This window comes from Phyllopteryx taeniolatus, chromosome 1 (genome assembly GCF_024500385.1).
Source record: "Phyllopteryx taeniolatus isolate TA_2022b chromosome 1, UOR_Ptae_1.2, whole genome shotgun sequence".
Lineage (NCBI taxonomy): Eukaryota > Metazoa > Chordata > Actinopteri > Syngnathiformes > Syngnathidae > Phyllopteryx > Phyllopteryx taeniolatus.
In genome coordinates, this window is record NC_084502.1 from 10,204,171 (window position 1) to 10,220,172 (window position 16,002).

At 43.7% G+C, this 16,002-nt stretch overlaps 1 protein-coding gene across 1 annotated transcript in view; it reads right to left on the reverse strand.

Annotated features, from left to right (window-relative positions):
* The window catches only part of plxnd1 (plexin D1), a 79,407-nt gene that overhangs the window by 19,156 nt on the left and 44,249 nt on the right, over positions 1-16,002 (reverse strand). The window contains exons 15-22 of the mRNA XM_061769555.1: positions 14,351-14,490; positions 13,910-14,089; positions 13,738-13,822; positions 12,462-12,749; positions 8,265-8,414; positions 2,815-2,929; positions 2,272-2,379; positions 260-372 (exon numbers count right to left, since the gene is read on the reverse strand). Of these exons, the coding sequence (XP_061625539.1) occupies positions 260-372; positions 2,272-2,379; positions 2,815-2,929; positions 8,265-8,414; positions 12,462-12,749; positions 13,738-13,822; positions 13,910-14,089; positions 14,351-14,490 (1,179 nt within the window). The remainder of the gene's footprint in view (positions 1-259; positions 373-2,271; positions 2,380-2,814; positions 2,930-8,264; positions 8,415-12,461; positions 12,750-13,737; positions 13,823-13,909; positions 14,090-14,350; positions 14,491-16,002) is intronic.

Genomic DNA, 16,002 nt, shown 5'->3' on the forward strand with positions numbered 1-16,002 from the left:
AGCGACGGACCCCTCGAGGGCGGATCACACGTCAGAAAATTGCTTACCTATAGAGAATGCATTAAGCGTCCACCAGGGTGCCAATTTAGGGGACATTTTGCAACACCTGCTGTGCATTTCAAGCCCCGAGGTGAATTGTGACGCATATTCCAAAAGTATGAAATGGGGCACGTAGGGAGAACGGATTAGCGCAGCGGCAGTGAGGAAAAATGGCAGCGTCTGTAGAGATCAGATAGAGGAGACAAATTGAAATCCTTGCCTTTGGAAAGAACGTGCGTGTGACGAATTGTTTGTACTCCAGGAAGGGGATGCCCTGGCTCCGATTAAGCTCCTTGGTCAGGTCTGTCATGTCAGTCTGCAGCTCCGCAAAGCCTAAAAGGACAAATACACGATATAAACTGTTGCTAACGCCACCAAGAACAAACTCCAACAATGTGGCTTTATGTTTCATCATGACCTTGACTTATGTAAGCTTCCAGTCCTTGGAAGTCGGAGGCCCTAACTTCTACTCTTTCAGTGGTTTGGCAACCACTTTGCAATGCGCATCACTGCCACCTACAGGACCGGTGCCAGACCTCGCCACTGTTTGTCGTACGTTGGCCTGATTTGCGTGCAGGCAGCGTGGGTTCACTTGTCACTCAGTGAGGGTGTGACTGTGAGAGTGAATGGTTGTCTGTCTCTCTATGTGACCTCTGGGTGGCTGACGACCAGTTCAGGGTGTAATCGGCCTTTCGCCTCAAGTAAGCTGGGGTAGGATACACCTCACCCGACACTGTTGTTTTTTTAAGATCTATTTCTCAGCTTCAAATGAAGTTGTTTTTTTAAATGATTATTTTGCATTGACAGTTTTATTACAAATATTAATTCATGTGAGGACAGGTTTTCTCAGGTGCTGAGAAAAGATTGGGAGCCAGAACACAAGCCAGAAAGCCAGGAGGGAGGTCTCACTCTTGCACAAGCTGGCACTATTCTTCAGCCTTGCTGGAGGCCTGCGCTCCACTGTGTGCTCTTGTTTCCTTTTGTTTTCCCCAACAAAAATGTGTGCCATCAAATTCTCCAAGGCTCTGGGATATCCGTCCAAACAGATGCGATTTCAGTTATTAAGAGATTTGAACACAGGATTGCATCAGTTCATTTCCTAGATCTCGTGTCATATGCAGGATGAATACTAAATATACAAAGCCCCCTCTCTTGCTTTGCTGGGTGCCGTGGTCCAGCATGGATTGAAGCGGAGCAGCTATATCAGGTCTAGGTTGTGTACATAGGCTCAATTTGACAAGCCTAGTGGTAGTGGTAGCACTTTATATAGGAGAGAATAACGTTGTCTGATGCTGTCTAATCAGATGCGGATTTCTTCCTGCCGCACCGTGCGAGACATATTTGGGCTTACGATGCTGGTTTCTTCAGAGTGTGTTTGGCTGGAAAGGATTTCGGAAAAGCATCCTCCTGCCTTATCTATCCAGTTGCTCACTAATGTGTTCTAAAGCACTAGTAAGTTCACACCCTCAACTTGTGATGAGCCCCAGAAGGCCCAAAGAGCAGACCTCCCTTTCCTGTCAGCTGGAACGTGTCCATTTGCCATCTTCATTTCCTCCCTATTCTTCTGTGTTGAGCAAAGCTTTTGTCTCAGCAGATGTGTGGCTCTCCCTCTGTGGACATTCCACATCCGCAACGAGGTCACAAATTTGACCTAAGAAACCTGTTCGCCCCCACCACCACCAGCATCCAATGCACTTCTGCTTTTCTTCGGACTCGCCGCCTTGACTCCTACACCCGTGGCTTCCTCCCTCCATTCCTCTTCCTCTATCCTTGCCGTTATCTCGGAGCCATAAATCTCGCTGCTCATAGACGTGGCGTGGCCTTCGCGAAGCTTTACTCGCATGCCCTAGAAACACACGCACGCACACACGTCGGAGCCTTGCCCCCGTGGAGGCGATGTGGCCAAATCACTGTGACTGCATGTGACTGATCACTTGTCAGGAGCTGCCCGGCCTTTATGAGTCACGCCTCACCAGGCACAAATCTGTCAACAAATGTATCACGTACTTGTCGCATTTGAAACAGTAAAAATCCGCCAACAAACACCGGTTGTCGGGCACACAAACAAACAAGCGGAAACGTGCACGAAACGACAAACAGAAGTGGTCGATATTTCTGTCTCGCTCTGTGCTCTTTTTTTCTTGTAAACTGACACGGAACATCATTTGAAGTCTGAACAAGGCCTGAGAAAATAGTAGTGTGTGCCTCTTTGTGTGTGTGCATTAAACACACCTTTACGGATCTCCTCTCTGATCTGGGACTCCATCTCTTCCATTTGGAGTAATGTTTTCTGCCAGTAGCGCTCTGCCCTTCGGCTCTTCGTGCAGTAAACAACAAGGGCTGCGGACACACGCAAGGAGCAAAGACGTGTACGTTTAGACATGTTTCAAATCCCAGACTGACAGCTGTAAAAAAAAAAAAAAAAAAAAGCTACATAAATATACTGAAGCAATGTTACTCAGGTGACTGTAAAATTTATTTCTAAAGCGATGTTGTTCTTGTTGGCAGCTGCTATTCTGTTAGTACTTTTTTTTTTTGTAATTGTATGTTCATATCTTTAATCACGCACTTTTTGACCCTTGTATGTAGAAAAAGGCTACAAATAAATCTTATTGACCAAATTAAAGACATGCTTCTCAACTACTGTGAATCAAGCTGTCTGCTAAAACGATCAGCGAGGGGGCGACAACGATGCCTTTGTGCTGCGGACCCCGAAGACGGATTCCGTTTGTTTGCCTGAGTGCCATCTGGAGTTTCCATCTCCTGGCGACCTACCCACGGTGCAGAGCAGCAGCAGGACGCAGCACACCACGATGGACACCACGATGGCCAGCTCGCTGCCGCCAAGCTGCACTTTGGCGATGGTGTGCCGAAAGTTGCCCACTTGCACCTGGAAGAGAAGAGAGCAGAATAGAATTGAGACGAGAGCATTTTTTTTTTTTTTCTTATTCCACTCAAGTACAGTAACAAATGTACTTTGTTACTTCCCGCTGCTGTTATTTATCAAAAGAAGAAAGAGTAAAACAAAAGACTGGACAATTCGTAATAGTGTATCTTTTTCGCCCTTTTGAGAAACATATGAAGTTGCTCAAATGTTTTAATGCTTTGTCGACTTCATGTATAAAATGTTTTATATCAAATGGTTAAACCATAACAGAATGTGTTTGAGGGTTTTTTTTTTGTTTTGTTTTTTTGGTTTGTTTAGTCATGCGCTCGCAAGAGGTGTAAAGTAATCAAAAACAATCGTAATGACCTCCAGGCAGACAGATTTATGTCCAAAGAAACCTAAAAGCCCCTTCGAATGTGTTCACAAGCTGTCTCTGTTTCAGCGATATGCCAAACTTCATTTATGTTTCACGGATGAGTTTAAAACCACTCAGGTGCCATTTTAGAGTGGGCAAGTTTGATCACAGCTTGGTTAAAATTCTCATTGCGGCTCACGCTGACTGCATGATTCATTGTATTTCTTTTTTTACAGACAAAATGACGGTGTCACATTGAATTAAGTGGCATCGAATATGTTTTCACTCGTTCCTTTTCTTTTCTAATCCGTTGTTTGTCATTATCGCACCACAATATCAACTCCTCTCAAGGTCTTATGTGCTAAATGCACTGTCGTTGCCGTGTTGTTTACGAAGAAGCATTAACATTATATAACAGTTGTCATAAAAGTCTTTCTTCTGAGACAAAATGCTTGTTTGTAAGAACAAGCATAAGGAACAACAGACTTTATACAAAATCCTCGACAAAAAAAAAAAACAATTGTTATGGCAGCAGCACCGAAAATCTGTTTCAAGGCTTGCTGAATTCACATTAAATAAAATAAGAATGTTTCTGTTTTCTGGCAACATGAAGACTGATGCAGTCGTTAGGACGCAAGGTGCATGTGGGACAAATGAAGAAGTGCAGACTTGAAGAATGGCCTTACTGCATGGAGTCACATGGCTCACACTAACCCAGATGTGACAAGAAAAGGACTTCCACTTCTGCCTTGCGAGGAGTCAGCAACATTTCTCTTGTCCCTCCCCACTTCCTTCCTTCCCTCTCCTCAGCGAATTCCAACATTCATAGAAAGAGATAAAAAAAAAAAAAACCCAATCCTCACACCAAATCCTTGCTGCACTTTTTTTAAATTTGTGATTTAACTTGGTGCAGGAATTTATTTACACTGCAAGAGAGTGCCTAATGTAATGTAATGGAGGGGGGAAAATGCCATTGTTCCGTGTTCCTGTTTCGCTCGGGGTACGAGAAACACGTTTTCCCCTCGTCGACTTGTGCAGCCCGGCTCCGTTTTCGAGCCAAGCTAAACGCAGCCTTGTAAAAATAGACCTACCATTTCTAAAAGTCAGGGCAGAAATCCAAGCAACGCACCAAGAAAACATACATGCACATATGTTCAACTATGCCAACAACAGAGAAGGACACACCCTCTGTGATGGCGTCCGTGTTAACTGTTGTTCCCACTGCTGTCACGCACTTTGAAGATGCCACCACTTGACGCGTCGGTATTTCATTTGACCCAAGACCTCGCTTTGCTATTTGCGAGTGTTTATTCTCAGTCAATGCCGTAAAACAAAAACACACACACAGTGGTGGTTGCGGAGCCCAAAGCAAATATTTCTATTTCTGTGTTAAACAAAAAAAAAAAAGGCAAAATGGTTTTTGCAGCAGCACTCTCGCGACAGACTGACATATGTTTCGGAGCTATTTCAGCAAACCACTCACATTCTGGCTCTTATTTAAATATTGATGAATACTTTCCGCCAAAGAAACAGAGGCGAATAGAGAAAAACAAACAGCTGGGACAAGAACGTCCGCTTCTTTCACGACTGCAAAGGAAATCAGCTTCATCTTGATTAAGTTCATTGTGACAAAGACAAAACTAACACCCCGGCGAACACACCAACCCCATGTCAGCATCAGCAGATTGTGTCTTACTGACAAATTGTCTCGTCAAAAAATGGCAGCTTGATCAAGGATTAAGGAGATAAATGGGAATTACATTACACCGATTAAAGGCTGTCATAAGCCGGGCACGCGTAATGACTTTGTGGTGAACGCTGACACATTGTGGGTCACATTACGTTTGGCCAATTTGGTTTGCATGCTTCAAAATCAGAGTGAGCAGACAGCTAGCACAGCAGCCTGTCAGATATTACCCTTTTGTCTTGAAAGCGTCCCATTTAAGGCCTCGATAACCTAAAGTGGGAACTGCTAGTACATGACAGAACGCTATTCTTTACAGCAGTGATTTTCAACTGGTGGGCCGTGGACCCGTTTTGGGTGGGTCGCTGACAGCTAGTAAAAAAAAAAAATGACAGGTCTTCCTATTGAGGTGTACTAAATTCCCACACGGAACATAGTAGGAAAGTGACAAGAATAAACTTTTTTTTTTTGTTCTCTAGCCACTAGTGTACTCTGTGAACAAATACAGTGCAGCCTTTAGCAATAAAGCAAACTCATTTGAAACGGCTTTGAAAAATACAATACAACCCCAATTCCAATAAAGTTGGGACGTTGTGTTGAACATAAATAAAAACAGAATACAATGATTTGCAAATCATGTTCGACCTATATTTAATCGAATACACTGCAAAGACAAGATATTTAATGTTCAAACTGATCAACTTAATTGTTTTTAGCAAATAATCATTAACTTAGAATTTTATGGCTGCAACACGTCCCAAAAAAGCTGGGACAGGGTCATGTTGACCACTGTGTTACATCACCTTTTCTTTTAACAACATTCAATAAACGTTTGGGAACTGAGAACACTAATTGTTGAAGCTTTGTAGGTGGAATTCTTTCCCATTCTTGCTTGATGTACAGCTTCGGCTGTTCAACAGTCCGGGGTCTCCGTTGTCAATGGGAGACAGGTTTGGACTGCAGGCAAGTCAGTCTTGTACCTGCAGTCTTTTACTACGAAGCCACACTCTTGTAACAGGTGCAGAATGGGGTTTGGCATTGTCTTGCTGAAATAAGCAGGGGCATCCATGAAAAAGACTTTGCTTGGATGGCAGCACAAGTTTCTCCAGAACCTGTATGTACCTTTCAGGATTAATGGTGTCTTCACAGATGTGTAAGTTACCCATGCCATTGGTACTAACACAGCCCCATACCATCACAGATGCTGGCTTTTCAACTTTGCGTCCATAACAGTCCGGATGGTTCTTTTCCTCTTTGGCCCGGAAGACACGACGTCCACAATTTCCAAAAACAATTTGAAATGTGGACTCGTCAGACCACAGAACACTTTTCCACTTTGGATCAGTCCATCTTAGATGAGCTCGGGCCCAGAGAAGCCGGCGGCGTTTCTGTGTGTTGTTGACAAATGGCTTTTGCTTTGCATAGTAGTGTTTCAAGTTCCACTTCCGGATGTAGCGCCGAACTGTATTTACTGACATTGGTTTTCTGAAGTGTTACTGAGCCCATGTGGTGATATCCTTTACACATTGATGATTTTTGATGCAGTGCCGCCTGAGGGATCGAAGGTCACGGGCATTTAATGTTGGTTTTCGGCCTTGCCGCTTACATGCAGTGATTTCTCCAGATTCTCTGAACCTTTTGATGATATTATGGACCGTAGATGAAGAAATCCCTAAATTCCTTGCAATTGTACGTTGAGGAACATTGTCCTTGAACTGTTCGACTATTTTCTCACGCACTTGTTCACAAAGAGGTGAACCTCGCCCCATCTTTGCTTGTGAATGACTGAGCGATTCAGGGAAGCTGAATTGCTCAGTCTGTTCACCTGTGGGATGTTCCAAACAGGTGTTTGATGAGCATTCCTCAACTTTCTCAGTCTTATTTAAAACCTGTCCCAGCTTTTTTGGAACGTGTTGCAGCCATCAAATTCTAAGTTAATGATTATTTGCTAAAAACAATAAAGTTGATCAGTTTGAACATTAAATATTTTGTGTTTGTAGTGTATTCAATTAAATATGAGTTGAACATGATTTGCAAATCATTGTATTCTGTTTTTATTTATGTTTAACACTACGTCCCAACTTCATTGGAATTGGGGTTGTATCCTGTACATGTTTTCAGGTTATTTTCAAACAAACAAAAATCTTTCCTGTTCTTAACTTCCATGAAAGAACGTCACATTGTGCCATTAATCCGAGCAACAGAAAAGTTAACTCATTAGCCAGTCCCTCAATGATCATGTTAATCATTTCTGAATTCCCACCATGACTATTTATGCGTAAATGTAAATTACAGCCGGCGTTCCATCTGACTTTCAAAGTAATTTTCCTCATGTTACATTTTATTTTCTTCACACATTCAAACTATGGCACTCGAGAAGTGTCATCTTTCTTGTCAGCTGTATTTTTTTGTGAACTGTGGTGGGCGGTGCTTTTGGCGACACACTTGTTGCCAATCACAATCATCGACTTTATAGATGCAGCTGCGGCAGAGAGCTTTTGTCGGACTATTCACTTGCTTACTTGCAGCTACTCACTAATTATTTCGCCATCTCTTCAGTTTCTGTATTTTTCTTGTGAGCTACTGTATTTCGGTTGTGTTTGATTTTTTTTTTTGGTCTCCTGTTTCTGCTGCCAACAGTAAGTATACCAGAGTTTTTTTAGATAAGTGTTTTTGGTTTTGATTTTTATATTTTTCCACATTGCTTGCGTTTCAACGCGGCACCGTTCACCCATACCTTAGTTCCTAGATACATCGAGTTATTATCTGTAATTTTCACTGACCTTTTGTTGTGTCGCTTTTGCTTTATTCACTTTTAATACCCTCGTGTTGTGTGTTTTTTCTCTTGCGTGTTTTCCTGTTCTACGTGCTCCCTTATTTAACAAACTGTGTATTTTCGTACATCTGGTCGAGTCTGCTTTTGGCATCCACTTTCACGGCTTCCCCGTTTCTGACAAGAAGCAGGCTGAAATCATCATGCAAGCTGTTCAGCCTTTTTTCTTATTCATTCTGTGTAGGCCAAATGACATAGAAGGTTTTTATTTATTTATTTATTTTTTTTTGATGATGATGAGACCACTTGAGCTTTAGGCACTCAAAAGTATGTGTGACATGGTGCAAAGGTGTATTCTTGAAATATATTGCTTGATTCGTTATGGAGCTGTTATGGAGCTAGCATCAAACTGAGGCCCTGGAAAGGACAATTTACAATATATTGAATTTATCTTGTCTTTAAATCAGCCAGCACTATATTTAAAGAGAAGGCTATGTTTGCATACTCGCTGGCTCGCAATACTCACAGTGACGGGCATCTCTGTCTCATGGGAGCGCAGCAGGCCGTTGATGGTGCAATGGAATAGTTGGTCATTGTGGAAGCTGATGTTACACGGGTACGGGCCAATCATCACAGAGTATTCGTCCGGCATCAGCTCCAGATTGCTGGGCCCTTTCTGCAACAGGAAGGAACACAAACAGCTGTCAGTGGCTGAGCGTTACGAGACGCCGGAGGACCTCAAAAAGGGAGCGATAACTCGAGCTGCGGTGGGCCCGTCGCAGAGGAAGCCAGCAGACGTCCTTTCGCTTTGGGATGAAGTTCAGCTTAAAGCAGCAAACAATCCCGCTAACGCTCCCACTTTAGATGGCCGAGACTACACAAACAAACCTGCAGACGGAGACCCTGCTCCTGCCTAAAATAACTTTCTCAAGCCCTTTGCCGGACGACGTCGGTTGGAAAAACCAACATAGCAATTTCAAGCCGTCAAGTCTGTTGACGATGTCACCCCTCCTGCTAAATTCATCATTCATGAAACATTTACGAGTACAGTACATGATGTTGACCAAAAGGTTCAAGGATTATATTACAACACTGAAAGCAACAGTATATAATCTCTATTATGGTCGCAGAAATCACAGATCTACCTATCTATATATTTAGCTAGCCTATTCTATATACTGAGCGGATCGATGATGCCAAAAGGAAGTTGTGCCAACGGTGGAGGTCTGTGTGGACGTACTGGAGATCAACTTTCGTAGCTGACGTCATGGTCTTCACCTCTAAACAGCAAACTAGCTAATCATCTTAATCAAGTTCCACACCATTGCTTAATACATCAACTATTATGCCCATCCCTCTTTTGCAAGGTCCCTGCTGACTGATCACATAGCGACAGACAAGCATTCACACTCACATTCACACCAACAGGACTAGTTAAGACTAATTGTCAGCGAAGCCAACATGCAGGGAAGGGGTGGGACAAAAAAAAAAAAAAACACCTTTGTTCTTTGTTGTCCGAGCTGTACAATTGTGTCACGCGCCACACTTGGACTCCTCTGCTATTTCTGTGTCACGCACTCACAGGAAACTCTTCTACTAATGACTTTTGCTTCTGTCCTGGTGGTGTTGTTTGGAGTTACTGTCAGCTTTCTCCACTTGGGAGATACACGGCAGCTGGTGCATAATCCACTCAAGAGGGATTCTAACAGCTTCAAGTTTTGGTGTAATCCTGCTAATAATAGAGCTGCTCTTCACATTGATGTAACGGGAAGCAAGTCTCACAGAGGGTGTTTTTCTTGATAAATAACTAAGGCAAATTTCAAAAGTGTTTGGGTGCAGTTCCATGCAAAACGCAATAATATTAATTAAATCCTGTCAAAAAACAAACAATCGTCAATATCCTCGAAGAGAACAAGCCAACATTTGACAAATATCAGAATTGTAGTAGCTCAAGATTTCTATCGGACAAGCGTCCGCAATAGGCTGAATCTAACTTATTTTTTTTTCTCCCAGGATAGCATTACAAAGGCATCAAGGAGCTCTTGAGAAAAGAAAAATATTACTCGAGCCATGATGCAAGACAAGAAGCACAGACAAAGCTAAAATCTCAATATTCTGCGCTGAATCCACAACAGGAAGCACATGACGATTGATTAAAAGCTGATGCTTTGATATTATTATGTTTTGCCGTCACAGTCCCATCGGCTTACATGAACAGATTGCAGATGGCTTTTGTTCCTCAGTCATTCGGTGTTGCATCCAAACAAGCCTTAGTGGTAAATGCAAAATTGTCTCCTCACAGACATTTGACGCCCTATATGTTTGGTTGAAACACCTGATAATGAAGAGAAAATCTAATTACATTTCACTACTTGCTTTCTCTGCAGCCGAGTGGCGAATGTGGGCCTTTGATTGTGTTGTTGTTTGTCTTGCTAGGCACTTCTTTTTCATTTCACATTTCTCAGCAATTAACTTGGCGACCAACACGATGGGATTACAAACAGGGAAGAAGGCCAACATAAGGAAAGTGAGAGCCAATTTGAATGGAATTGCAATTTTTTTTTCTTTCCCAAAAGTGAGGAAGTATGTGTGTGTGTGTTTATCCCGAGTGTGTTTCCTTGCTTTGATTACACCCTTAAGGCCCTCTCCTGTCGCCATTGCGGATGCCACCCTCCCAGGTCTCTGTCAACAAATGCTTCCGAACACACACACAAATTACGCACACATGCTGACACGAAAAGCATCACGCTATCATGTAAAAATATGTCGCGGAATCTTGTAAAATGTGCACAATCCCATATGCAACACTAACAATTCACGCTTGGTCAAAAAAAAGATTTAAAAAAACAAAACAAAACAAAACAAAAAGTTGCTTATTAGAGCCTCTGCTTGACAGTCGAGTTCCCGGTAAAGAAACACTGTCTTTCCTTCTTTTCAGCCCAGCTACTGCCTACAGGTCAACCATAAGTAGAACTGCAAGTCTCGAAATAAAACGGGAAACAAAACAAGTCATTGGCACACTCGCTAACGTAAAGGGGAAACAGCACAGCATGCTAGCGTCGGCCTTAGACTGTGCCGTTAGCACGTGGCGTCACGCGGCGTTGAAGCCGGTGGCCCCTGGGGTGGATGGATCCGAGCAGACAGGCGCTCGGAGTCTGGAGAAGCCAAGACAACACAGGTACCTGGGACCCCATCCTCCCATCCCCCAAATCACAGGAGAGGCCAACACGTCTCACCGGACGCGGCCTTTCACGTGTTTTCTACGCCTCTGGTGTGAATGGGACTATGCAAACGGGAACGCGGAGCCCTGCAGCGGAGACAGCTGAGCTTCCTTTGCACGCAAACAAGATACGACAGACTCTCTCAATCTCTTGATTGCATGTTCATTATCAGTAGCTTTTCTTGCTATATTTCACAAACATCGAGAAAACCATATTTTAAATGCGGGTGTTTTGGAGGATGGTAAGCGAGCACTTTCTGCCAGTCAACCTGAGGTGTTGCAGACTAACATGAAGCGCTGACAGATTGAAATGTGGTCAAAACTCCATCTAATAATTGCTTAAGACTAAGCATCTGCAACACATGGCCTGGAACCATTCATCATACAACCATGACAAGATCAGAAGACCGCTATTACTATTTGACACATGTTTGAATCTGGTCCCGAGTGCTCACTGCACTCTCAATCTTTCTCGGAAAATCACAACGTCCGCAATGTTCTATGTGACACAGACCTCAACAGAAAACATGCATGTACTCATTCAATATCCAGCAGAATTCAATTATGGGTTTGAGTCCAATTGAACAAAGAGTTATCTTGATATAATATTCTTCCACACGTTCACCGTCTGACATCCATTAGGGAGTTTTATATTAAAAAACCAAATTTCCTGGAATTGAATCTACTCTATGTTTCGCCAGGAACGTGGAAACTGTGGCTGTGAACTGTCCGAAATGGTTGTCTTCCTCCTCCTTTCATAATTACAGTTCATTTTCGCAGCGATTTAAAATGCGTGTATCAACTCAATTCTATTATTGTGCCACCTACTCCCTGACCAGAGAGAAACTGTAAAATAGAAGCGCTCTCAGGCTACCTTTACACGACGTTCCCAGCGGCCACAGCAGTCACATTGGACACATCGGGAGACGACGCCGGGGGTACGGGACGGGCAAAGGTGACAGGTCATGACTAACGCGGATGCTCAAAGAGATATTTGACATCTTCCCCCACGGCCCATGACACATACTGTGACAAACTGTGAGGAAACTTCGCAAGACTTGAATACGGAGGGAAAAAAAATAAATAATAATGTTTCGGGCAAATGTGGCCGCCGCTAACAGAGTGTAAACGTAGCCTTACGGTCACGGATTTATTATATTGTAAGTGCCTGTAGCAAATAACCCTGGCACATGCTGTAATATCTTGTCCCACCTATTGTCTAGCCACTGAGTTCGACAGGAAGGAAACGAAGCATATGAGGACCTAAACCAGCCGCCGAGTTTCATTTCATTAGCTCGTACCCGATAAATTAGCATTATTTTCTTTTTCATTTTCACCACAGGTGTCTGTTATTGAGTGTCAAACTATGTTCCATAATACTTGAGGTTGTGCCTTTATCAGCTTCATGAAGATACCGTGAATCACCCATAATTTGTTTGAAATGAAAATGGAATGTTTGCTTGTTAATATGCCACAAGCCAGTGAAGCAGTAATCTGACTCACATTGATGATGAGTGTCAGTTGCTCTCCTGGGTGATGTTTAATCAACTTTTCCTTGTTGGCTGTGAAGAACTGAGGATCTTCGATGTAATCCAACAGGAAGTGACCTTTCTGAAGCTCCTCTTCCGCCTCCTCTTCCTCCTCCTCTTCCTTGGCCTCATTGTCAGCGAGGAAGGGGCGGTCGTCCACGTACAGGACTCCGTTAAGATAGAACTGCACCGAGGTCTGCTGGGACCGGCTGGAGGCTGGCGACGGGCATGTGATCATTGAGGGCGAAAGAACTGCGCAGATCTGAAAACACAACACAGAGAACATGAATTGAAGTGTGGTTACAGTCAACATCCGTCCATTGCGCGGGGCAAAGGTGAAAAGCGCCGATATAGAAGGGATAAAAAAGCACATTTAAACGTATTAAAAACACTTTTTAACCACACATTGTAAACACATTATGAACCATAAAACAAATTGCAGCATACAATGTAAAGAAAAAAAGTTTAGGTATTGTTTTGTCTGTGCGTTATATATCTATGCCTTTTAGAGCATTGCAGTATACAGCCATGCGCTGTAAAAACCCATAAAAAAAAAAAAAAAAACGATTGCTGAAAGATCTGTGATAGAGCGGGAACGCGACTGAGGAACCGATATAGACATTTTCATAATGTTTGTACAACCACCAGGAAAAAAATATATATAAAATGTTAGGGTATTTTCCATTTCCATCCAAAAAAATTCTAAATGAATCCAGCAGAACCTTTGGGTGAGGAGGATAAATCGAGCGGATGTCATCAACAGTTGTACAAAGAAGATCGCAGGACGTCTAAAGGGACAGACTGGGATGAACAACTGTGAATCAAATGTTTGCTTAGGTTATCTTTGAATCGTTTAGCAAAACAGAATGGCTACCCTGATAGTAGTCAACAGGGCGCTACCCCTTTTCAGCGTCAAACGCGCTATTAATCCGAGCAACAGAAAAGTAAATTCATTAGCCAGTCCCCTCAATGATCACGTTTTTGAATCCCAACTTAGCTGTTGAAATGTAAATTACAAAAAGCATCGTGTCTCACTTCCAAGCAGTTTCCCTCCCGTAACGTCTTCTTCCCGACGGACACTTCACACATTCAAACTGCGGTTTTCTCAATGGCTTTGCCACGGCCAAATGACATGTCGTGGTTTGTGTCCCAGTGCTGCAATTGTAGCTCTCTTGACCTTTTACATGTGATGCCGATGGCACGGTAAAAGGTTGTAACCGTGTTCGCACACAGTGCGGTTGATAACTCACAGTTCGTCCGATTCCCAGCACCTGCATGGTGGCACTCTGCACCAGGTCAAATCCGTGGCCCACCACCGTGATGGTCCTGCCACCACTGCAACGCACACACACCCGACCGAGTAAGTCATATCTAGACGTATGACAAAAAGTAAACAAGAGTGTCAAGGAATGTTTCACCAACCTGAGGAAGCTCCTATCGGGCTTGATGATGCTGATCGTGGGGTTCTTCTCGTACGTGTATGCGGTGCTCAGTTCCTCACTCTGACAGAACACGTTCTCAAACTCCACACACACTACCACCGACTCGCTGCTTGCCTGCAGAGCTGGAGGCATGGTGCACTGAATGGTGTCATCTGTTCGCCTAAAAGAAGGGGAAAAGGACTTCAACAAAGCGCCGTGTTTAATCAATCAGATTTATGGGTCATAGAAAGGTTTCCATTCAGAATATATTCAAGCCATCTTGGAATACAAAGTCTTTCAGTTACAAGCGGCCTCGTATAAAGGTTTAATTCATCGAGTAATAGCTCGGAACATAAAGCTAAGTGCGGAATTTGTATCTTTTATTAATGGCATGCCCAAGACGATTGAGGCGTTTATTGCTGACTACAAAATGGTTACGCACTCTGTGATGATGCATTCCAGCGTGTCGTTGACCATGACTCGAACCTCAGAACCAATTCCCAGGTGTTCCCCACTGATGGTCACTCTGGTCCCTCCGGCACGAGAGCCTTTCCTCGGCTCCATGGAGACCATCTTTGGTACCTGAACGCAAAGAAGAACAATACCATGTATTGCCCTCTGACCAGAAATTCCTTTTATAGCTACATTCACAACCCCCGACTTGGGGTTTCAGTGCCTTGCTCGAGGGGACCTTGGCTGTCTCTCCAGCGCTTTCGTCTGTCATCCATCTGCTCGCTGGACAATGGTGGTTGTCGAACCTGACACCTCCCTGCCCCCGGGCCAAGTACCTCAAGCCAAAATCCTTACAGACTCAGCCGCAAATGTGCTCTCCGCTTTGACAGCTTGTCCCGTGTTAGTAAACGCAGGTAAGGAGAACTAATTTGCACGTGAAACCGACATCGTGTGCTTTTCGATTTTTTTTTTTTTTCCACCTGTGGAAGGAAGTTATGTGTTGAAAGTAAGCGGAAAAAAAATGGCCAAATGATTGAATCTATTCTGTACATAAAATGTAAAGACAAAAAGTTTTCCAGCATAAAAGTTTGTTTTTAACAATTTCATTCAACTGTGTAGATATGCTTAGTGTGCAGTCACATTTAGGTAATCTGCTTTTGGCCACCCAGCGTGATCTTTTCGTGAAGCTTGAAAAGGCAGAACATCTTTAACCGTGTTTGCTGCTTCCTGATGCTGACAAAAACGCAGGTTTTCCTCAATTTCTGAGGTTTCAATATCTCGTACAGCTGCTGACTGTAGCAGCAGCTCACCGAAGACGGGTGTGAAGACAGCCAAGGCTGCACGGAAGAAAGCTGAAGCTTGCAGGATTGCTACTGTTCACGCATACACATGGAAATGCACACACACACACAAGGTGTGCGGTGAAGACGAATATCCAACTCTGCAGCTATTCAGCATCAGCATTCGCGCTCGGTCCGAAGGCTCTACCCCCTCCGTGAACCTCGCCTGTGGGCGAAAGCGCTCATCCTCACTGACAGGATTCACTTCCTCAGCGTGTACACGGAGGAGACCTATTGTGTGTTTGGGCGCTTAAGCCGCTGTAAGGAGGCAGATGTTTCCTTCCTGAGGTTTGACGAAAGAGATAGAAGCAAATATCCTGTCTCCAAAACTATTTTCCTTTTCTTCAACTCTCCACCCTTCGACAGTGTGCAGTCAATAGCTTTCAGACCCAAACATCTCAAAGGCTGGAAGGCCAAAAGAGTTTTCCAAAGCAGTGGAGTGCAATGTTTACTGTCTTGGATTTCCTTTGTCCTTACATATCAAGTGAAGTCTCAAGATCGGGGGGCTGATTTATCTCACAGGCGGGGTCGCCCCTGGAAGCTACTCATATGATGTACTGCATCAGCCTCACTGAATATTAAATCCACTTTTCCTGTAAATAGGACGACACAAGTGGGTTTTATGGGTATTTCCACTCCTGAAAACTCTTAATCAAATGGGAGCCTGCGTGGGCCGAGTTCAATTAACACAACCACCGAGCACCGCCGGCGGACATTGTTTGTTTTTACTGGCAACAGGCGCAGAATGACAATGGTGCTCGGTTGTTGCTCCGATAAACGTTTGAAGATTCCCACACACGCG